Raw genomic sequence first — 25,317 nt, 5'->3', positions numbered from 1 at the left:
GCTGTACAGAAGCAATTTGTTAGGTTTTAATTTCCTGCAGTTAGCCTTTAACAGTCAACATAATGAGAAAATGATCTTTCACCATTTTCACTGTGAACTCGTACGCATAAACTAATTCCAGTATTTGCCAGATTTGGGAAATATTCTGTGCTAGCCAATCCAACTCAGCTGTCCTCTTTAATTTCTCACATGTGAATTCTAAACACTGTCTTCAAAAGGATATTAGCCTGAGACCACCCAGAAGTACTTCACACCCATTTGTCTCCTGCACTTTTCATCTTTTCTATGTCTGTGAGATCAATTTGTCAATTACATCCACATCTCGGGCTTTTCTGTGCATATATGCAGTAAGCAAAAAGCTGGTGAAAATTTAAATTTCATGTTTTCTGCTGATCTTATTTTTTCCTGTCCAACATCCAAGTTTTGCATTTTCCATTAAATTTGTGACCATAATGAAAATATTACAGCCTGGTTTCATGAGTTACCCTTTAACTTATCATATAAAACATAGATCACACCTGTTGATACACATGGTATTAACATTCTCTGAGCTGCTTAGGAAATCCTCACTTTTACATTCCTCCAAACTTTTCCCCCTCCAAAGAAACAAATGGATTTTGCTTTAATTTATGGCCTGATCCTGAGGTGTGCCAAGTACCTGGGAATTGGCATCTTTCAGGATCATGCCCTGAATGACTGTACAGAGCTATCATAATTGCTTAGTGAGCAGGGCCGGCTCCAGGCACCAGTTTATCAAGCAGGTGTTTGGGGTGGCCACTCCTGAGAGGGGCAGCACGTCCAGGTATTCGGCAGCAATTCGGCAGACGGTCCCTCGGCGGATGGTCCCTCGCTCCGCCTGGGAGTGAAGGACCTCCTGCAGAATTGCTGCCGCAGATCGCGATCGTGGCTTTGTTTGTTTGTTTGTTTGTTTGTTTGTTTGTTTGTTTGTTTGTTTTTGGCTGCTTGGGGCTGCCAAAACCCTGGAGCCGGCCCTGTTAGTGAGAGCATGTTTGTTACAGACTACATAAGTGTAATAACTCAGTGATTCTTTGGTTTAATATCTCTGCTTCCTAAAATGTACAGTATTTGGGAGATGGAATTTTATTCTTTAACTTTTTCATGAATCATAGAGAATGCTAAAACAGATGTCTTTATTTAAAAAAAAAACCACCCTTTTTTTCCCCCCTCTTACCACAGGATAATGAAAAGAGGACCCCTTTACATGCTGCTGCCTATCTGGGAGATGCAGAAATTATTGAACTACTTATTTTATCTGGTATGTTCTGTTCATGTTGATTGAAAAAAATTCTGTGCACAAATATGTTAAATGTACTTTTAGTTTGCATAATGTTATCAGGCTATTTAATGTGCTAAGAATTCAGTTGAAATTTGGGGATTTTTGTACTTAGTTTATTTTAGACTCCTTAATTCAAACCACTGTTTTAATAATTTTCAGTTATTATAAAAAGTACCTTCTAGTGGTAAACTTTCTCAGTGATGTCTGCTGTTTATTAGTATTTTATGACCAAATTCAGTTAGTTTAAAAGTCTGGACTGAGCTGTATTTAAAGGAGTATATTTAATATCTAAATGTTGGCATACATTTTTTTACTGTAGTGAACTTAGAAAAATGACTAGATGTTAACATTGAAAATGGCATTCAAAAGTGTTGATATTTCTACAGATTAAGAAGAACATTATTTTTCTAGTTATCTTTTGCTAACTCATATACACACAAGATTTTTAGGACCTGATAAGAATGAAATAGGAATTTAAAAATCATTTTTCAAGTTTACTACTTCACTTGCAATACAGAATGCAAGTAGTGAGGCAGTATGTTCTAGTGGTTAAACCAGGAGATCAGAGTTATTATTCCAGCTCTGCAATTGATTCACTGTGACCTTGAACAAGTCCTTAATAATCTGTGTTACCTCACCATGGTGGTTTTGAGGCTTTATTCATGATTATAAAGTGCTTTGAGATCCTGCAGTAGAAAAAATTACAGAATTATAAAGTACAGTAGAATCTCTTTAATCTGCACTTCGCTAAACAATATACCTTATCTGCTCAAAAACTTCAGATCTTTTCCCACATCTCAGCTTTAAAAGTAATAGAATTTACTTTAGTAAGGTGCGTTATAGGAGAGCTGGTAGCACTTCCCATTTTAAGATCCTATTTTCTGTTGCTTATAACTTTGCAGAACTTCAATCATTTTGATTGAAAACTTCCATGCTAAATGTCTGCCTGAGGCTGATTTTTTGGGGAACATAGTGGTTTAGCCATTTGAGACCGAGATTAGAGAAAAGTATGTTATTTTGCCCATGTTAAAAATTGATGACTTTTTCTTTGAGAGGCTTGAAATGCACCCCAAGCTTTGCACTAGAGCCTTGAAATTTGAAAGGGGGGGTGGCCTTTGTGTCTGTCAGGGGTGTGCCTTTTGCCATACATGTGAAAAAGTTGGCCAATGAGCCTTTCAGAAACCAGAGTTCACACATACTCAGCAGAGACTTGGTAGAGCTTCACAGTTTTCTGAAGATTCCATCCATAATGGGCATGTTCCAGCCCAGGGCTAAGAAGACTTTCTTTGCAATTTCAGTTTCCAGCTGCTTGGGGCTGTGCCAGGTCCAGGCACCAGAACTGAGAGCAGCCAGCCTATTTCTCAGCTATCTGTGCCCTCCCGCTGAGTGCAAGTAGCATGAAGGAGGAAGCTGCATTATTTGAATGCAAAAGGAAAAAGAACCTGACCTGGAGGGCTGGATGCGGGGAGTAGACTGGGACAGGGAGCCTGGTGGCAGGGTCCATCTCAGGCTGGCTTGATAAGGAGATTTGTATTGGGAGATGGTGGGAAACAGGGAGGTGGGTGGGTGAGCAGACTGAGAGCCAGTTGGAGGGGAGACTGAGACTGGATGAGGAACGGAAAGGGACAACTGGGACTGGCTGGGCAAAGAGCTGGGGGTGACATGGGACACCAAGATTAGATGGGGAGCTCTGAGAAGGAGATGGAAACTGGGGGCCAGTGGGGATGGGGCTACAATTGGAGGCCAGAGGGAAGACAGATCAGACAAGGAGGTGAGGGGAAACTGGGAATGGCTAGGTAAGGAAATTGGGAGTAGGATGAAATGCCTGAGTGGAGACTAGGACTAGCTAGGTGAGGAGAATAGGACTTGGATGAGGAGTCAGTTGAGAGAGACAGAACTGAGGCAGGGACAGGTTGGAGGGAATGGAGCAGAAGGGATCAATCTTGTGGGAATGGGCAGAAGAGTCTGGGTCCTCTAGTGCCCACTGTCCTCCAGAGCCTGGCATGGAGCCCATGGTTCCTGAGTCTCGCCATTCCTCTACCAAGAGTTTCACAGATATTTACTTACAGTAAATTATTTCATCTGCCTCTAATGTTGGTCCACGTAGAGGATGACAGTCTACTATTATTACCAGTTATTCTGCTAAAGCAGCAGAGGTCTGTGTAGATCTAAACCTTCCAACCTTGCTAATGACCCATGTGGATGTCAATATGACAACACATAATGGATTTTCTATTTTTTTTTTTCAGTTTGCTTTTTTTAAAACCCAGGAAATTACGTGCACAAACTATGGTAAAAGAACATTATTAGTCTTGCAAAGTCAAGCACTTGAAAGATAGGAAATGCATAGGCAACCTTGATTCTGGCATCTGTAATTTGGCCCCATTGTGCATCTGCATTATGATAGTCTTTAATTACATGCCACATACTGTTCTTTCCCACAGGTCTTGTACTTCCTTCAGTGCCCAGGCTAGACCTGCTCTGAGGATTGACCAGGGTTGTGTAGTGAAGGAGACTGTAGTCTATAGGACCCCGCCTCATTTTTTGCAGAAGTTGGAAGGTTGAATAGTGAATGAGGCAGGGGATTGCAGGAAGAGATAGAGTCTGGTTAAGGCAGTTGAATACTGTCCTGGGGAAATGGAGCCTATCTCTGTGCCTGTGTGAAGATAGGGAAGTTGCTTAAAAATCTAACTTTTTCACAAGTGGTCAGTAATTCCTCATTTCATGGGTGTCTGTCTTAAGAACCTGCAGTTTGACTTGCAGAAATGCTGAGGACTCTCGGCTGCAACTGAAATCAATGGGTACTATATAGTATAATGTTAAGTACTCTGAAAAAACATGTTGTAGATGTCTCAAATTGGGCACCCAAAATCAGTGGATACTTTTGACCTTAATGTCTCTGTGCCTCAGTTCTCTGTCCCTAAAATAGGGATTATTAACCTCCACTGTAGGGGAGGGATAGCTCAGTGTTTTGAGTATTGGCCTGCTAAACCCAGGGTTGTGAGTTCAATCCTTGAGGGGGCCACTTAGGGATCGGGGCAAAATCAGTACTTGGTCCTGCTAGTGAAGGCAGGGGGCTGGACTCGATGACCTTTCAAGGCCCTTCCAGTTCTAGCAGATAGGATATCTCCATAAACTAAAATTAAAAAAAAAAAATTAATGTTTGTGAAACACTCACATAATATAATGATGAGCGCCATAGAGAAAAGCCCACGAGGAAAGTATTCATTCTTTCTTCAGAGCATGGTTTGAGTAGTGTGCAGTAAATAAGGCCTAGAGTGTTAGATTCAGCAATGAGGAGGAACAAAATAATGAATAGCTGCTCGTTAAGTGTATTAAGCAGTATTTATTCTGAATGAAGGAGTCCTGTGGAAAAAATAGTATGTGATGTAATTAAAGACTGAATAATAATGCATATGCACAAAGGGGCTGAATAAAGGTTGTATAGACAACCTTAATTCTTGCATTTTCTAACTTTTGAGTGCTTTATTTTGTAACCTTCGTATTTTTTGATGTGTAATAAATATACCATAGTACATTTTGAAGTTCTATAAATTAAAAACCAATCTACAATTATCATACTATATGAACAAAGTAAATTGCAAGGAATTTTCCTTGCTTTGCTATTGTTTCTCTTCAAGCCTGGTCTAAAGCCCATTTAAGTCAATGGGAATCTTTCCACTGATATCAGTGGGCATTTGATCAGATCCTTACTCGTCCGTTTCCCAATCCTGCCCACAGTTAAAGCATGCATGTAACTACATAGAAGTAGTTCGGTTAAGTTCAATGGGACTATACACTTCCATAACTGTTTTTTGGATTGAAGCCTAACCCACAAAATTTTGTATTTACTAGAGTTTTCTAGTTCTTAGTGTAAATTATATTGGCTCTACTGTCACATTATGTTATAGCTGCTGCAGAAGTATGGTACTGTTAAATTCCTTTATTTCCCACCCACCCCCCAAAAAACAACCAAAAACAAGCCACCACATACACTACACAAACACTAAAATGTCTTTTTAAAAAAAAAAAAAGAGAGAGAGAGAAAAATCCTGGGAGTGAAATTTTTTTTTTAGAAAACAGTTGATTTTGGAAAGTGGGTGATTTTTTTTTTCTCTCTTGTTTGTATAATTTGAGATTTTTTTTTTCTGTACCAAATTCTCTAAGTGTAAGTACGTTACAAGATCCATATTGTTCGTTCTCAGTGCATAACAGTCTTCCCTTAGCTCAAAGTTTCAAACTTTTAGCTTTTATCATTAGTATACATGTCTTGAGCATTCTGCATTTGGGTGTTGAACACTAGGACACTTGTTCTGAGTAAACATCTGCCTGCAGTCTTTGCTGCTGCTGTGGCTTGTCTTGGTTTGCAAGTCTGTAGGATGGAAGAGGCCTGAAATCGACAATGTCGGATACAAATTTCCAGCAGAGAGAAAATATTCCTCCGATGACTTCCAGCTTGCTTCCTGACAACCGTATTTCCTTTCCTCCTGAAACAATACCTCTCAGAACTCTTGACAGTAAGCTAGTCCCTAAAGGATTCACCCACTTTGTCATCAGATGATGTCTGCCTACCTGCTGATGAACAGCCAGCATGTCATAATCCTCAAATTCTATTTGGTCTAAAAAGAATTAACTAACATCTCTAGCAAACGTCTGAAAATTTGTAGAGAGGCTGGGTAGGTGAAATAGCAATGATGAAATATGAAACAGCAACAACACATTAAAGGCACATTAAAGGCCTGCCTGCTTTGTATTTGCTTCAGCAAAAGCTGGTTGGAGAAGACCTCGCAGACAGCCTCATACATGCTGGAGGGATGTCAGGGCTTCCAACTTTGTACATCTCAGCCTTAATTTAGATCAGGCTAGAACATTGGCAGGAAACTGGGCTCTCTGGAAATGGGTGATTGGAAGTATCCACTGTGTTCTCCATGAGCAGGAGAATTAACGAATGAAGGAGTAGGTGAAAAGAGATCTATTGTGAATAATCTTAATAAGAATTATTTGAGAATCTTCTGCATATTCCCACTCGTAGGCTATGCTGGCTGATGCAACTCAAAGTCATAGAATTTAAAGCTGGAAGGGATCACCAAATCAGACAGTGGAACCTTCTTGTGGCAGTGCCCACTGAAGTGCTTGCATGTCCCTCTGACCGCTCCCCTCAGAGTTTCTGAATATTCTGAGGGATGAGGCTGTAAAAGGGTGCATGGTGCTCAGTTCCTAGCAACCTCACCAGCAAATGGACATGAACTTCTCTGGATCCCTCAGATCTGCCACTTTCTCTCAATTTTTTAGTGTCTTACGTAATATTTTACTCTTGGTGTAGTTGGTATAATTAGGAAAAGAATAGTTTGTTTAGACTAGTTCTTCTTAGATTAGTTAAGTAGCTGTTAGGCTTGGTTCTGTCTCAGTTTCATGGTGGACTCAAAGGCAAAGATGTAGTTTTAAGAGCTGTGAATCATGTCAAATGGTCTTTCCAGCATCAGACACCAATGTCAGGTGTTTAGCATGTTTTGATGAGGGCTACTGTCCTTTGAGGTGTCCGAGGTTTTCTGTCTGCATTATGTTCATTTTGAGGCTGGTCCGAGAGCACTCCTGATATAAGAAGCTTTGGCAGCGAAGCCACTCAACTCTGATACCTCTAAGGGATCCAAGCACAAGCTCAGAGAAAGAATACTATGATGAAAGCTCCAGTTTGTGCTCTAGGATAGAGTTCCATGACTGCCTCAGTCAGTTTCCAAGGCATCAGATCCAACACTAAAAGCCCCAAAGGATTTGTTGGCCAAGTTCTGAGAAAAGCCATTGGATCAGTCTGCTTCAGTTCTGGAAAAGGCAAAGAACTAAAAGGTTCCTGCTAGCAGTGCCAAGTCCCAGTCAGGAAATTAGTCTGATCAGTCAACAGGTCCTGAACCAAATGCTAGGAGTGCTGACCATGCATAAATCTTATCTAATTGATCCAAGGACTGGATCAGATCCAAAGATAGACCTGGAACCAGAAACAATTTCTTCATCGCTAATTTATGCAGCTCCATCACTTTCACTGTTAGCCGAAATAAGTCACATGGATCCCGTGCTGTATCTGTGAGGCTTGATATCTAAAGGAGGAAAGATGAAACATCTCTCAATTATCCTTCTCTGACCTCACTCCTGAAAAATGAAAGAGGTTGAATGAAGTAGCTGTTTTCCTGAGACTTCCTTACCTCTGCCCAAAACTCCTTCAAGCCCAGCCAGTAAAGTGGTCTTGCCTTTCACTATGTTGCATTTGCCAGGTTCTCTGGTTTCTCCAAGGTCAGATCTGCAATCCAGAGATGAACAGGATTGGGCTAAGTTTCCAGAAGTCCTTCCTGGATTTCACCCTCAAAAAAGAGAGAGTATTTCTAGATATGGAGCATATAGACCTCCTTATCCTCCAGATTATGATATGGTATTGGAATAAGAGTACTGCAGCAACTGGCAAATTCCACCATGGGTGGCGTGGCCATATTGGCAGCCATCTAAACACTGTAGAGAGACTCCATAGCATCATTGGCATAAGAACTCCCTTCTCTTTTGAGATCAGGAAAAAACTTGTCCATCAAATCCGAGCTTCACATTCTCCCACCATACTGCCTGACCCTCTGTTGGAGGAAGATGAGGAGCCTGTGCTTCTGATGGAGTACCAGAAATTAGAGCCAAACGTAGAAACTGGTTTTTCATCACATGAAAATGTTGGAGTAGCTTCAGCTTCCTCTCTCTCTGAGGATTCTTTACAGTTTCACAAACTTGTAGACAGGATGGCAATGACTTTGAAACTCCCATTTGTAATACCAGAGGAAATCTATCCATTATTTGATATTCTGGTTGCCCCATTGGAGGTTACTCTTCTAATATTAGATTGACTATTGCAGGCTGCAGTAGTCAGTGCAGTTGGTAAGGAAGTGTTATTCTGCTTCACTTGGAAAAAGAGTAACAGATTGTGAGGCAATGATGTTGCAGCATCAATATCACTTATAGGAAAAGATTTCTGTATTTGCTTCTGGAAAAGCAATTACTCAATGTAAATTGACTAACATGTTAATAATTGAAGGTCAGACTATAATGAAGTGTGTCCTCAGCATCAAAAGAAGCTCTCCAATCAATCAGCTAGGGCGATAGCATCTACTTCTTTAAGCGTCGTATGGTCTTTTTCTTTCCATCCAGAAACTTTGTTGAAGATTGAAAATCTTCCTTTGGAAGGAAATCAGTTATTTAGTAATAAGATGAAATGTTGGTCTGTGGCATGCTCTTTAGGTGCCTTTCCACTTGTGAGAAGGAGGACCTCTAGTCCTATATTCTGATACCATAGACCATGTATCCACCATCATCTTTTGTCTTTATTCTCAGGGACGTCACTTTCAACAACAACAACAACCCAGACCTGTGCAAATGCACCAGGAGAAAATCTTAAAACCATGAATGAAGTGAAAGCAGCCTTCAGTTTCAACTCCAGGTACAAATGGCAGGCCTCAAATTTGACACCAGGACCAGGAGCTTCAAATTAACCTGCACTGACCCTATCTTTGAGAACAGACAATTTTGCTATGTCAACAAATGGAAGTCCATAACATCAGACACAAGGATTCTGGAGATAAACTGAGTTGTGTTAACATCTTCTGTTGAGACCCTACTTTCACCAAACCCCTCTCCTTTCTGTGTTCAGGGGCCCCTCTCATGAGTTTGTTAAGATCAGGGATTTAATCCTTGTTATAAGTGGGAGCAATAAAGAAGGTTCCAAGGGAATTTAGAGATCAGGGCTTATACTCCAGATGTTTCTTCATACTAAAGAAAGGAAGGTTTTATCTGATATTAAATCTAAGGAAGTTCAGGGTCTTCGTTAGGAAATTCTGCTTCCGTATGTTGGCACTAGCATGTTTCAGAACCTCCTTTTTCCACCCTGCATGAATGGTCAGAAAAGAAAGTGGTGATAGATGACATCTTCAGCCAGTGGTGGTTTCCAGACATTGATCTGTTGGGCACTAGATATATGAAGTGTCTCCAGTTCTGCTCGAGAACAGCCAGGGACAGTCTGTCCATATCAGATATTTTTTCCTCCTGAACTGGAACCCCCAATCCTCCCATTAATTTAGAAGGTGATCAGAAAAAGAAGACATGATGGGGCCAGAATAATCTTAGTGATTTCAGCATGGCTAAGGCAACAATGACATGCAGACCTCTTGCAACTTCTCAAGAAGTCCACGGGCTTTTTCCAGTGTTCACAGATTTGCTGTCCCAACAAGAGTGCGGGAATTACTGCTTTGACCTTCTGTTGCTGCAGTTGACTGCAGGGGTTTATAGGACTTTTGTGCACCTTGGAAAAATCTTGCTCTTTAGAGGTTCAACAGGTATTATTTAACTCCAGATAACAGTTGACTAGAAAATGCTTTGACCTCAAGTGGACTGATTTGTTAAGTGGATGCATGACAAACCTGGCACCAACTCAATATCTTCTGGAACATTTACTCCAATTAAAAGTTTCAGGTCTTTCGATAACCTCTGTAAAATTCCACTTAGCAGGTATATCAGTGTACTGTGTGCTTGTAGATAATCTGTCTTTTTACACAACATAGTTGAGAAATTTATGAACGGGCTTGCTAATATAAATCCACCATTGAAAGACCCAGTTCTGTTATGGAATCTCAGTTTAGTTCTAATGCAAGTCAAGTCTCCATCTGAGTTTACAGCAGAATGCTCTCTTTTTTCCATGTTGGCTGTTAAAACTGCTTTTATAATAATGATAATGTTAGCTAGGTGACAGTGAGCTGCCTGCCCTCATGGCAGATCCTCCTCATGAAAATTGATGAATCGTCCTAACCCCAAATTCTTACCTAAATACGACTTCCATATTTATCAAACAATAAATTTACCAATTTACCTAGAACTCAGTCATAGGATGCGTCAAGGTTACATATGTTAGACACTGAGGCCTCTAGCCTGCTCTCTGAGGAATTTTGCAAGTCCCTCAATTTAAAAAGTAAACATAAAGATCAAGCTGGCTCATCACAAACATTATCTAGATGGATTGAGACAGGATATGGAGGAAAACTATAGACCAGTATCTCTTTCTCTCTCTCTGGGGTTTAGGTGACCCTCCACTACGCAATGGCTATCCCCTAGCATACCTTGGCCACATTCTGATCACTAAGATCTGTAAGGCTGCTACATGGAGCTTGATACACATGTTTACAAAACACTCAGACCTAGTCCAGAGCAGATGCTTAGCTTTGAAATGTAATACTTCAATCGCTATTCAGCTACTACCCTGAGTCCCACCTTCTGTTGATGAGGTACTGTTCACCAATCTATTTTATGAGTAGGAGTAGGCACAGGACACTCAAAGAAATTGAAGGTTACTTACCTGTAACTGCAGTTCTTTGAGATGGACTTTACATATTAACACTCCCTGCCCGCCTTCCCTTCTTCTTTGGAGTCCTAATAAATCTATGCCAATGGTAGAAAGAATTGAGGTGGCAAAGGGTACTTATATAGTTTTGCCCTCAAAGTTCAAGAGTGCTGTGGAGAGAAGTAGGAGGGGTGTGTGAGCTCTTGAAATGTGCAGTGCTATGAGAACGTTTTACCACCTATGTTGGGTTGGCTGGTGCAGCCTATGAGCGTAAAGATGTAAAGTTCATCTCAAAGAACTCTGGATACAGGTAGGTAATCTTCATTTATCAGTAAGTGATTTATTTTAAATTGCATAATATGAAATAATCTCTGGTTGTATTTTAAAGTAACTGTAGATGTTATACTTCAAAATAATGTATTGGAGATGGGATATACTTTTTCATATAACTCAAAGAATCATAATGTCATTTCTTATCAGTTGTATTACTATAATTCTGTATTCTGATGTCTTGACATAGAACCATAAATGTATCTGTTCACACAGAGTAATTTCATTCTATATAACTACAGTAGCCATGTAAATACATCACAGAAAATTAATACTAACAAAATGAATTTGCTTTAAATAAAAAAAAACAAAAAAAAAAACACCTTTCCCCTCCAAAAGAAGTCTCTTGTGGGTAAGGATTAAACCTTCTATCAGGTAAGTGCTGTGGGGCTAACTGAATTTTTTTTACCATTTCATTTGTCTTATTACTGAAAGTTTCTTATCTGTGATATTTTACTGCATGTGATATTTGGCAAACCTAATTTAGCTATGTGTGTTACATTCTTGGAATATCTTTTTAAGGACATTACTTTACTCTCTGGGGACTTGTGCAAAAATCACACTAGTCTCACCTAGCAACCTTTTAAAGACTTGAAAGAGAGCTACTTGCTATTGATGACTGATGGTGTTGTGGCTGATGTTAATGGAGGCAGGATGGTTGTCTAGCCTTTTAGTACTTCCATGGTTCTGGAACAGTAGGAATGAAGAGAAATGTCAGTTTTGAGTGGGATGAAGCTGGGAGGTTTTAGAAAGGTTGTTGCATCTCCACTGTCCTCTAAAATCTGTATAGTGTTGGAGAGCCACCACTGCATATACTCAAAACATCATGGGAGTGGAGTGAATGAGGCTTCTGCCATATTTCCTCTCATTATCCCCTAGTAGAAAGGGTTTCATGCAGTGGTCATATTGCATAGATACTATCTGGTAAACCACCTACCATAATAATCACCTTCTGTGCATAGTTGCCTAACAGCCTGTGGTAATTACAGTAGTTGCATATGTAGAAAAAGTGATTAATGTATTCTGAATTGTCTTTTTATTAGCGTTCAGCACAGGGAAATGTGGTGCTAAATCACATTGCTACCAAGTGCTCTGCAGACTACAGTTAAGAACTTTTTTTGCTAGAGTTTTATTGCTCCTCCTTCCTGTTCTTTGGCAGGGGTAAAAGAGGAGGGGATGGGAACATACCTTGATCTCCTTCCAGAAGTGATGAAAGTAACTGTTTCAATTCTAAGGCAATCAGTGGAGAAGAGAAATTTGTCAAGTGCATAACCGGCTCTCTGTAAGGATAGCCAGTATTACCTAGAGCAGGGGTCGGCAACTTACCAATTTTTGATGGCACACGGGGCGGGCTGAGCCACTCAACCCCAGAGCAGCGGCGGGCTCCCGCTGCTGGCCCCTTGCCAGCCGGGGTCCCCCCTGCCGCAGCCCCACTCAGCACCCGCTGCTGGCCTGGGGGAAGGAACCCCAGGCTGGCAGGGGGTTGAGACCCTGGCTGGCAGGAGCCAGTGGCCAAAACCCCAGAGGGTGGCTGGCTGAGCCGCTTAGTCGCTACTCCGGGGGTTCCAGCTGCTGGCCCCTTGCCAGCCAGGGTCCCCCCCACCACAGCCTCATTCATCTTGCGCAGGCCCCCTGCCAGACAGGGTCCAGGCCTCCGGTCCTGCTCAGCCCTACCAGCCACCAGCTCCACTCACCTCAGCTGCCGATCTGGGGTTCCAGCCGCCGACCTCCTGTCAGCCAGGTTGGGATCTCCAGCCTGTGAAGGTTGCACACAAGGCAAGAGGGGGTGTAGCTCAGCACCCCCATCTTAAAATTGCTTATATCAGACCACACTGCTTTTGAAATTGTGCCTTCCTTCTATCGCCATTTTTTTCCTATTGAGTTGAAGGGAACATTTGACAAAATGGCAGCTCCTAAGAAAACGAAGCTAGATGTCCGATCATTTCAGCCTGCTTGGACAGATGCATTTGGATTTATTGAAAAGAAGGACCGTGCTATTTGTGCTTTCTGTTATGAAAGTGGTGTTTGTCGCACATCAGGTGTTCGACATTTTGAAACGAAGCACGAGAAAACCTTTCTTGACAAAGCAGACAAGACTGAATCAATCAAAGGCAGTAGCAGCCTATGAGAAGCAAAGCAGTGTTTTTAAAAGCTTAAGTGTAAGTAAAAATCAAGCTACAGGAGGAAGTTACAAGATTGCACAGTGCATTGCAAAAAACAGAAAGCCGTTTACAGATGGGGAATATATAAAAGATTTTTCTCAGCAGTTCGGAGATTTTGTTCAATGATTTGCCAAATAAAGATACAATCATATCTAGAATAAAAGAACTACCCATCTCTGCCAGAACAGTTGAGAGACGCATAAGTGAAATGGCAGAAAACATTAAGGAAAAGCAGACTTCTGCATTGAAAGACACAGCAGTGTTTAGTGTTGCAGTTGATGAGAGCGTGGATATAAACAACATTCCACGTTTGGCAGTTGTTGCAAGATATTGTGCTTCTGATGAAATCCAAGAGGAAGTTTGTTGCCTAAAATCCCTGCATGGCACAACAAGGGGGGAAGATATACTGGAAAATTTTGAAAACCATTTTGAAGAACGAGGAGTTGACATCAGAAAAATATTTTGTGTGACAACAGATGGTGCTTGAAGATCAAATTGGCCACCTGACAGTCAAATTTCACTGTATCATCCATCAAGAAAACCTGTGTGCTAAAATTTCTAATTCAGACTTAATAATGTGATGAATACAGTGGTGCGAATTGTGAATTTCCTTATTGCTCGATCTGCTTTGACTCTTGGACAATTTCAAGCACTGCTAGAAGAGATGGACAGTGCTTATAGTGACATCCCACTTCACAGCAACTTTCGGTGGCTCAGTCATGGCAAGGTTTTGGTGTGCTTTGTAAACTGTTTTGATGCAATCAAGGCCTTTTTGTCAGGGAAGAAAAACAAAACTACCCTGAACTGGATGATGACAAACGGCTGTGTAAGCTCCTATTTGTAACTGATATCACCGCTCACCTAAACAAATTCAACCTCTGTCTCCAGGGTGCAGGGCAAACAGTTGGATCTTTATGAAGCCTGGAAAGCATTTGTTGTGAAACTAGCAGTTTTTTCCAGGGATATTCAAACTTCTACTTTCCGCTACTTCCATCTCATAAAAGAGCTATCAACATATTGCACTGTCGATGTTGATGAGATTGGAAAGTACATGCAAGAACTGGAATCAGAGTTTTCTGACAGATTTCAAGATTTCCAGCGATTTGGCCCAATGCTTCCTTTTCTAATTAAACCTGAAAAGTTCAATGAAAGCGACTTGGATTTGTCTGTATTTCAGTGAATGGGTGTTGAAGATTTCGAAATGCAACTCATTCAGTTAAAAAGCTCAGAATTGTGGACATCAAAGTCTGTGGATCTGCGGCGTGCACTTGAAGCTACCAAGAGAGATCATGGGGCCTCTATTCTGACCTGCTGGACGTCCCTGCCAGTGAAATTTAACTGTTTGAAGAAAATTGCGTTTGCAATGCTTTCAGTATTTGGATCCACATACCTGTGTGAACAGGTATTTTCACACATTAAATCTGTCCTCTGTCCCTCTCAGAGCCAGTTAACAAGTGATCACTCAGAAGCCTGTGTGCAGCTTAAAGTATCCAAATACGTGCCAGACATTGGAAAACTCAGCAAGGAAAAGCAAGGGCAAGGATCACACTAAACTGATATCTGCATTTTAATTTAATTTTAAATAAAACTTCTGAAACATTTTGAAAACCTTGTTTACTTTACATAACCAAACTACTGTTATATATATTATAGACTTATAGAACAAGCTTCTAAAAAAATGTTAAAATGTATTACTGGCACATGAAGCCTTAAATTAGAGTGTATAAATGAAGACTTGGCATACCACTGCTGAAAGGTTGCCGACCCTTGACCTAGAGGGTAGAGCACTGAACCGGGACTCAGAATACCTGAGTTTTATTTCCACCTCTGCTACTAGCCTGCTGGATGACGTTGGGCAAGATCTTTGCCTCTGTCATTATCTCCATGACCTCCTTTCTAAAGTGCTTCCCCCAAACCCAGTGAGCTTCAGTACTACACATTGAGAAATTCTGGCTGCCATCTCAAGAGTCTACAGAGTCCTCTGCTTTGAATAAAGACGTCTCTTTGAGAAAAAAACAAAAAATCACTGGCAAATTCTCAGATAGGAACTTATCATAGCCCAAGCTGTCTATTTCCCTCAGTGACTCAGACCGGGGTTCCTCTTAATCAAACTTTTTATTTAACTTAAATTTCTGCAAAGATTTATTTCCTTCCTGAAAGGAGGTTAAAGAAACTGACAACTTCTAGGCAGGATTTGGACTTCCCACAAAAATGATCTTCTACCTCCACCCTACCTCAAGATCCATTCAGTTCCCAAAAGACTGAATTTAGCTGCCTGGAGTTTGAGGGGAAAAAAACATTTATCAATTCATTAATATTGTGATAGGCATTGTATAGACATGTTCCCTGCCCTTAGGAGCTTAAAGTCTAAAAATATAGACTATAAAGCAAAGGGATTCAACATTACAAGCAAAATGATCTGGGTGAAGGTGAGCAAGTGTCTTGTCAGTTCTATTGCCTTGGGTTTTTAAAATTTATCTCCAACTAATATGCCTACAATGAAATAATTTATTCAATGCATGACAGAAATGAATCTTCAGAAGGGATTTAATGAGAAGGGTAGCAGACCAGCCCAGGGAAGGGTATTTTAGCTTGCGGGGGAGAGAAGGGGGGGCAGCCTGCATGAAAGAAGGCAAAGAGATTCTTGTGGGATAAATGGATGTATGGGACATCAAGGCTACTGTCAGTTGCAGGGCAGGCGGTTCAGTGAGGTAAAAGACATGGTCAAATACATAGGGGGTGTAAAATTTCATAGGTCTTTGGAAATAGAGATAAGATTTGCTGAGGTGGAAAATGTGTGCCCATAGAGAGATTCCTGAAGAATTCACAAATCTTTGGGCCACCTAAATGTTGAATAGACTGAGGTGGGATGAAGTTGGGATTGTGTATGACAATGGAGGAGGTTGCAGTAATCCAATAGGAAAGAATTATGACATGGACAAGAGTTTTTCTGGATAGAAAGGATATTGATTTCTATTACAACACAGAACAAAGTCTACAGTGCTCACTTTATATTTTTTGATTACAAATATTTGCACTGTAAAAATAAGAAATAGTATTTTTCAATTCACCTCATACAAGTACTATAGTGCAATCTCTTTATCGTGAAAGTGTAACTTAAAAATGTACTTTTTTTTATGTAACTACACTCAAAAACAAAACAATGTAAAACTGTAGCGCCTACAAGTCCTACTTCTTGTTCAGCCAATTGCTAAGACAAACAAGTTTGTTTACATTTACGGGAGATACTGCCGCCTGCTTCTTATTTACAATGTTACCTGAAAGTGAGATCAGGCATTTGCATGGCAATTCGGTAGCCGGCATTACAAAGTATTTACATTCCAGATATGCTAAACATTCGTTTGCCCCTTCATGCTTCTATGCTGATGATGCTCATTAATCTGCCATATGTTTCATGTTATAGCAGTCTCGGATGATGATCCAGCACATGTTTGTTTTAAAAACACTTTCACAGCAGATCTGACAAAATGCAAAGACGGTACCAATGTGAAATTTCTAAAGATAGCTACAGCACTTGACCCAAGGTTTAAGAATTTGAAGTGCCATCCAAAATCTGAGAGGGACGAGGTGTGGAGCATGCTTTGAGAAGTCTTAAAAGAGCCACACTCAGATGCAGAAACAACGGAATCCGAACCACTAAAAAAGAAAATCAACCTTCTGCTGGTGGCATCTGACTCAGATGATGAAAATGAACATGCATCAGTAAGCTGCTCGATAACGATCCAAAGCAAAGAACTTGTGATCAGCATGGACGCATGTCCTCTGGAATGGTGGTTGTCCCTTCATGCTTCATATGAATCTTTAGTGCATTTGGCACGTAAATATCTTGCGACGCCGGCTACAACAGTGCCATGCTAACGCCTGTTCTCTCTCTAACGCCTGTTCTCACTTTCACGTGACGTAAACAAGAACCGGACAGCACTATCTCCTGCATATTGTAACTAAACTTGTTTGTTTGAGCGATTGGCCGAGGTAAGACTGAGTGGACTTGTAGGTTCTAAAGTTGTGCCTGGTTTTATTTTTGAATGCAGTTATTGTTTTGTACATAATTCTACATTTGTAAGTTCCACTTTCATGATAAAGAAATTGCACTACACTACTTGTATTAGGTGAATTGAAAAATACTATCTTTTGTTTTTTACTGTGCAAATATTTGTAATCAGAAATAAATATAAACTGAGCACTGTATACTTTTTATTCTGTATTGTAATTGAAATCAATATATTTGAAAAATGTAGAAAACATCTACAAATATTTAAATAAATGGTACTGTATTGTTTAACAGCGCGATTAATCGCGATTAATTTTTTTTTTTTTTGACACTTTAAGCTAGGGCTGTCAAGCAAGTTCCACTGTGTTATCTTTGAAACATTTTACCATGCAATACAGTACACATCTGTTTGGCCGAAATCTAAACACTGTGCAAAGATAGTTACTGAGATCTGCAGGCATTTTTTAGTTTCTGAAGTTTTTGCAGAATGGCTTTGAGAGTAAGTCTCATGGTAATATTTTTGAAAACCTATTTTTCTGCCTTAGCAGACACATTTTATATGTGCTATATAAACAAGTCTGAGATCTGGGTGAAATATATCCTTTTAATTTAAAAAAGAACTAACAGAGGGAGGACATTTCAGAACTTCTGAAAGTAATCTTGAATAAGTCACGAGAGTCAGCCAAGGCACCTGATAACTGAAGAAAAGTCATTGTGCCTACATTTTGAGAAGGAGGAAGAACAATGGAACTATTAGCCCTGTGTGCACAGTTAGCCTTTTTTGCAGAAAAAAATCTGTCACACGGGCTTACTCACTCGCTGGCAAGTGGAACTTTCCTAATGTATTGCCTCATCCTTGCTTGTCTTTTTAGAGTTCCTCTCTGGGCAGACAGCCCTAAATTAAGTTTTATGAGTTCTATGATTTTTCCTTTTAAAAACTTGGGTTCAGATTCAGCTATAGTGTAACTCACTTAATGGAGTTATACCAGCATTACAATTGGCTCCAAGTCTCAGCATAGCCTAATGCATACCTTTAAGCATTACGCATATGGCCACTGGCTGTGCAGACTAATTTTATTAAAGATTCCAGGACTAAAGAGATCAGTGTACTATTCCTTCAATATGAAACTTTGCAGGCGGCATACTCTGAGACCTCTATTGAGACCGGTATTAAAATGTGGCTCTTCTCAAAACAATGACTGTAAAAATAGCCTAGTTGGGTTTATATTTTTCTCAACTGTGCTAGACTTTCTAAATTTCTGAGTAAAAAAATAGCTTGCTAACTACCAGTCCTGTAAATTCAACTTTGCTAAGATTCTTTTCTGGTTTGTGCATCGCCTTTAACAAAGATTCTGAAGGCCAAACAAATTCTGGTCTCAATTATGCCTGTTCAGTGAATTTATCAGATGTAACTGTGGGCAAGTTTGCTTGAAGGGAGGAACTTGATTGGCAGTTCTTCTGATCAGGGTACCCTGGATAGAATACCAGGGTGGAATTCAGCTCGTTCCACCACAGGAGTGTAGTCTTGCAGTGTCAACAGGAACAAAAGCAGTATAAAATTGTCAATAGAGTAAATAGATATGACTGAATGCACATAAGGAACAGCTCTGTTCAGTATAAAAGTGACATTTTTATGTAGTCAGTCTTCAGTATAGGACCATATTTTAAGCTCAAGCTAAGAAAGTGGCCGCTTGGGCCTTGCATCCAATGCAAAGTCTTCCATCTTTGGCCTGAAAACTTTTGGTACTGTGTAAGAATGTGTTCTATAAGTGGTATTTAGATTGAAGAAATTTTATCACGAGTATAAAAACAGCTTAAATGAATACATTGATGTTCAGTAAAGCTGATACTGATGGCTTCCTTAGTTCATTACCGATAAAGGGAATAAAATAATACTAGTAGTAATAAATGCTGAGAGAATGTACCGGCCAGTTACTTAAGTACACTTTGTAGAAGAGTTAGCCCATCTCCAGTGAGAACTATAACAAAAGAAGGATTAGTGTCAATGTAACTAATAAAACATCATGGGATGTGGTTTGTGCTGCATTTTGCCTTCAGCATGCACACTGAGGCATGATGCACAGCCAAGCCCATTCAGAGTTGAAGAAATGAGTTCGGTAACATGTACCATGAAATGCAGTATTATAGCAGTAGTATAATCAACTAGCTTCAGTGAGAATTTCATTTAAGAGAGCTGGCAGTTGCCTATATGAAAAGGCAATCTTCTCTATTCTTCCTTATACAAGTCAATCTGATATTTAGGTCCCCTTCTGAGAAACAGGCTTTGATATTCTTTTGTCACAGTATCTACAGCATTTTTTGTATTGTTTACTTAAAAGGAACAGCTGTCTGGCCTGTATCTAATTGGTATTACATTTTTAGTTTTCCCTTTGTCATGTGAAAGAAAAAGTGTAGCAGTTTTTCCCCACTACGTCAGAACTGTCTTTCATTCATAGTGCCCTGTTGCTTTAAGCAATACTTAACAGGAATTCTTTAGCGGTTTCTTTTTTGGACAGTCAGGCATCCACTTCAGACATGAAGAGCACTTACAAATGTATATTTTCTCTCAAATCTGGTTTGCTGTCAAGTGGGTGACATTTTTTGTAGAATATCTGTTTGAAATATCCTCTACATTTTTCTTCTCAATATGTCATCCCTATTGTCCTCTGATGTGATCTCAGGCTTTTTTTAGGTATAGAATATACAGACCCTAACCCTTAAGATTATGAAAACCTGAAATGATGAGTTTGTGAAACTATCAAAGTTGTATTGTTATTCAGACAGACTAATCACTTTAGATCGTGACCTTTGAATAGCAGAAACAGAATAGCAAAAATACGTCATTGTTATTAGGTTAAATTCACTATTCCATCTCCTGGTCTCTCTGATGCACTTCCTCTAGGCTTCAAGCCAGCACCCCTTGTGTATTTCACACACTCTCACATAAGGTGCTTTGTGGCTGTCACCTGTGTCTCAATCTTGACCACCTTAGGTCTGACTTGGGCTCAGAACCTGTATTTCTACTCCTTATGGGGCAATGACTGTGGTAATTCGTGACCAAAGAGTTTCCTTAAAGCAAAGTATCATTTATCTAAAATAATTTCAGAGAAATATATCTCAAAAACAGTAAAACATACTGTATGCATATCTAATTCTTCTTTAAGGCTTGCTATTCCTTGGGTCTGGGAGGCCCGACTCCTCCACAAAGCATTTTCTGTGCCAGCCCGTCCGCCTACACTTGCTCACAAATAAACCCTGACCCCCTTTTCAACCTCTGAGAGGTCTTCTAACTGTTCAGTCTTCATTTGATCTCTAATTCCTAGGCTAGTTTTATAGTGTGTTGGAGACAAGATACAGGATCTTTGAAGCTAACATCTGGTCCCCATTGTCTTCCTAGTGTGTAGTTAGGTATTTTTATCTGGGAAGCTATTTTATTGCCTTCCTGTATAATTCACAATGAATTCAAACATTATAGTAAACATCCACTAACATGTTAGATCAGTGTATTCACACAGGAAAGTCTTATAACCCAATACAGAATAACCTCCCCTCATTGAGAGGGGACACAACAGTTTTCAAGTACATAAAAGGTTGTTACAAGGAGAAGGGAGAAAAATTGTTCTTCTTAACCTCTGAGGATAGGACAAGAAGCAATGGGCTTAACTTGCAGCAAGGGTGGTTTGGTGGTTAGGTTGGACATTAGAAAAAACTTCCTAACTGTCAGAGTGGTTAAGCACTGGAACAAATTGCCTAGGGAGGTTGTGGAATCTTCATCATTGAGGATTTTTAAGAGCAGGTTGGACAAACACCTGTCAGAGATGGTATAGATAATACTTAATTGTGCCTTGAGTGCAGGGGATTGGACTAGATGATCTCTCGAGATCCCTTCCGATTCTATGATTTAATAGATATAAGTAAATTTAGTATTTGTGGCAGGTGGGGGGAGACGATGCGAGGCTGCACTTTATAAGCTAGATTAGGCACCTACTTTGAGGCAAATAACTCTGAAGTACTCCAGGCAAGAATGGTTCCAGCATGCAGAAATATAATTAGAGGCCTAAGGAGAGCTGAGGTGCTCCAGTCTTCAGAGAGCTTTGTGTAATGCTTCCAAAGACAAAATATTCCAATACATCCACTAAAGACTTTTCATCTGAGTGTTGACTCAGCCAGCTCTAAAATGAAGACAAGAGAAAAGAACATAGATTAGCTATCCCCAGGTACTAAGAATGCATAAAGTTATTGAGTTAGATGAGGAATTCAGCACTCCAAGATAAGCTAGGCAATTGTGTGCTGTACCCATTACTTACTACATTTATAATTGTCTCCGTGTGTTCTCTCATCTTTAGTAGCTGCTGATTGTCTCTTGTCTTATACTTAGATTTTAAGCTTTTGGGGGCATGGATCATCTCTTCATGTGTTTACAAATGCCTAGCATAATGAGGTCCTGGGCCCTGAATAAGGCCTGTAGGTGCTGCCACAATGATTAATGATGATAAATACAGAGACTGTAGAAGAACAAATGCCAAGACAGTGATTCTGTCAGAGTATTGAAGCTGTCAGTGTACCAAGTGCTAAAGGAATATCAGCACTTATGAGGCTAATGACCCACAATGCATTGAAATCAGCCTCCATGACTGAGGCCATAGAGGCTAAAATCTTCAAAGAAAACTAATTCTATGAGGAACCACTCCAGAACTCCAAGGAAGCCAAGGGAATGAGGAGAAATCAGTCAAAGGATGTAGAAATGATAGAAAGTGTTCAGTTTTCAAACTGAAGCAGAAGTCTGTAGCTTCATTGAAGTCTGAAACTGCATGACTAAATAACTGCATTTCCATCTGACAGCGCTTTATGGCTAAGCATGGACAGAAAGGAATGGCAATGACACCAGGGCAGTTAGTTCGAGAATAAGATTGGGCAGCCCATGTCGCCAAAGCACCTGAACTCTTTGAGAGTTAGGGGAGTTCTGGCTTATCTCATGCATCAAGCTGAGATCCAAGGAACCAGTCAATGGTAACTCAGTTTTTTTTGTCGTCCTTACGCTTAAGGGCAAAGAGTTTTTCAACTCCAGTTTGATGGACCAGTTACTTTGACTGCTGATGGAAAAGGGTCATGTTCTTAGTGCAGACAGGGCTAAAATCTCTTTCCTTCTCTCTTCAATCTGTATTTCTTTCCTTCTTTCATTTTTCCTTCCATTTTCTTGCTTCCAGTTTTTTTTTTTTAATTTTCCTTTGTTCATTTACTGTGCTATCTTTCTTTTGCTATTTGCAGAGTCAGTAGAACACTGCACGTGGAATTGCTGGAGGGGGAAAATTACCAACAGGATAGTAGCCCTTCTGTATTTTAGGGTCTTGCTTGTATCTTATTGTCTGCCAGTCACAATGGGTGGCCAGGGCAGGGGTTGGAGGGCAACTAGAAGCATGATAGGTATGCTTATGCCTGGTAGGACGCAGACAATTTATGGTCCTAATTATTGCTCAGGCTCAAATCTTCCTTTTTTGGGGAGAGAATTCCTGGGAAGGCTATTGTAAGACAATTTCAGCAACATTTGGAGCCCTCGGATGTATTTGATTTTAGCTCTGGGTATAGATTGTTAGTCTGGGCTGATGGTGTTTGGGTGATTTCAAGTTGATAGACAAAAGTAAGATTTACTTCCTGATTCTTTAGATGTGTTAGAAATTTTTCCCTCTCAAGGGGAAAAAAATATTTCTAAATACCACCCATTCTCTTACACAAGCTTTTCAACAATTATTTTAATGGATGAATCTGTTCTATATAGGTTTTTATACCACACTTATTCCCATAGTATGTGAGTACCTCTCAGTAGTATGTTAAGCAATGTGATTTCACATCTGTCATGTGTTGTTTGTTCTCTCCTCCTCTTTCCCAGCTGGAGAAACTTCAGTGGACTGCCTTGTTTTGGTAGGGTTTTTTATTTCTTAAATATCTGTTGCTATGTGTTTTATATTAGAGAAGGCATGGTCAAAGAAATGAGCCTTGCACTTGGAGCGGAAAGTGGTGAGGTTTGTGATGGTCCTTGGTTCTGGGGGGGGATTCATTGCAGTTTTGGACCACCCCGGAGAAGGTTCTGTCTCCCGTATGGCCAAGCTTTACTCTAAATGTTGAGAATTCCATTGTGACAGAAGCAAAGTTGTTGACCATGGGTTTTGTCCTGCAGCTTTAGACAGTCTTTTAGGTATCCAGGGCCCAGGCCATGGGAGCACTTTGAAGTTAAGGAATGAGACCTTGAACTTGATTCAAAATTCTATAGCAGATGAGTATAGAGCACAGAGGACAGGTTTTGATGTGCTTGTGGTAGCCCATGTTGTTGAGGAGGTAAGCTACTAGTTGGAGTTTCCTAAATGCTAAAGGTTTTGTGCTCAGGTATGTACTCCAGTGCCAGCAATATGCAGATAACACAGCTGTAGTCCAGCTGAGAGGTGGCAAAGGCATGAATAACTGAGGTCAGGTCTTTGTCCAACAGGATGGGATGGAGTCTCCCAGCCAATCAGAGATGTAGAAGGCATTGCTTGCTGGCGTTGCAATGTGACAGCTCAGCATCCGTGAGGAATCAAGGAGTACTCCTAGACTATGGACTGAGTTAACCTATTGTGGATGTGAGCCTTAGCTCTAATGAGACTACACTGTGGTTGCAAACTCTTCAAAATACTTTCTTCTGACCACCAGCATCACCTCTGTTTTGCCGAGCTTTGGCTTCAGCCAGCTATTCGTCATCCATGAGTTGATCTCATCCAAACACTGGGCCATCTGGATTGTAGTGGCGTGGTCCTGTGTGATGAAGGATCGATAGAGCTGTGTTATCTGCATATTGCTGGCACTGGAGTACATGTCCAGTGACAAGTTCACTGACAAGTTCATCTAGTGATTGCATGAGAGGACCGGAGAGAGAATTGATCCTTGTAGAACTCCACAAGTGAGGGTTCTAGCAATGAAAGTGCAGTTTTCCATTTCTACTCTTTTTGGGTGCATACCTCCGGGAAGGACTCAAACCATTTTAGCACATTATTCAGGATTCCTGCCACACTTATCAGGCGAGACAGCCGTATCTCATGGTGTTAACAGTGTATGTCTGTCCTCTATTCATTTATAGGAGGGGATCATTCATCAGTGCCAGTTCTGTGTCTTGGCCTGAATCTAGGTTGTGCTGGATCTAGAATGTCGCCATCAGTTAGATGAGTTTGTAGCTGGCTTGCTGCTAGCTTCTCTGAGTTTGCTCAGGAATGGGAGGTTTGACTGTGGGTAGTTTTCTTCAGTGTTGGTTGGACTATTGCATAGCTGTGTCTGTTCCTCTCGCCTCCTCCACCTTCCCCGCAACATATCACCCCTCTCTTATAAAACAAATTAAAAATCCCTTGCAGGGTAACATTTTACCCCACTACAGACCTTTCATGCTTGTGCATTCTTTGATGCACATGATGTAAAACAAATGAATTATTTTCTAGGATTAGTTGTGTTTAGCTCTGAGCACCAAGTATTTAGTATTAAAATTATCTAGTTTGCTGATTTTCTGTGATAACAGAAGTACAAAAAGTTTATTAGTTAGGTTAGCTGGTCTTTACTGAACTGTCTTCCAGTTGTATAAATATTGTTTTTGCAGTACAGCATATTGCACAAAACAATTTTGCAATTAGAAATATTGCTATGTCAGGAAACAGGAAAACACATTGTTAAAAAATACATTCAGGAAATATATTACTCAAAGGAGTTCATGTTCACTTAATGGAGGAAACTGACAGCACAGACTGTTTATAAGCCCATGTAGACAATAGTGTGAATTGTTTTTTCAGTAGCTTCCATAGTTGTTAATGAGTAGTGGAGGAGGTTTTAAGCAAATGAATGCAGTTATAAATAAATAGAAAAGTTTAAATTTAAGAAATGTTGGTTGTTTTAATAAGTGATTGACTTCTAGGTTTCTCTGTGATAGTGTCAAGTATCAGAGGGTAGCCGTGTTAGTCTGTATCTACAAAAACAACAAAGAGTCTGGTGGCACCTTAAAGACTAACAGATTTATTTGGGCATAAGCTTTCGTGAGTAAAAACCTCACTTCTTCGGATGCATAGAGTGAAAGCTACAGATGCAGGCATTATATACTGACACATGGAGAGCAGGGAGTTACTTCACAAGTGGAGAACCAGTGTTGACA

General features: G+C 40.3%; 1 protein-coding gene across 2 annotated transcripts in view; it reads left to right on the top strand.

Moving 5' to 3' along the window:
* The window catches only part of ANKRD28 (ankyrin repeat domain 28), a 141,814-nt gene that overhangs the window by 30,790 nt on the left and 85,707 nt on the right, over positions 1-25,317 (top strand). For both annotated transcript variants that reach the window (XM_034760730.1, XM_034760729.1), the window contains one exon: positions 1,198-1,276. In XM_034760730.1, coding sequence (XP_034616621.1) covers positions 1,198-1,276 — 79 coding nt within the window. Of the gene's footprint in view, positions 1-1,197; positions 1,277-25,317 lie in introns of those variants that run through there.

This window comes from Trachemys scripta, chromosome 2, assembly GCF_013100865.1.
Source record: "Trachemys scripta elegans isolate TJP31775 chromosome 2, CAS_Tse_1.0, whole genome shotgun sequence".
NCBI classification, from domain to species: Eukaryota; Metazoa; Chordata; order Testudines; family Emydidae; genus Trachemys; species Trachemys scripta.
Note: the sequence above shows the minus strand (reverse complement) of the source record. Positions and strands in the feature narration are given on the sequence as shown.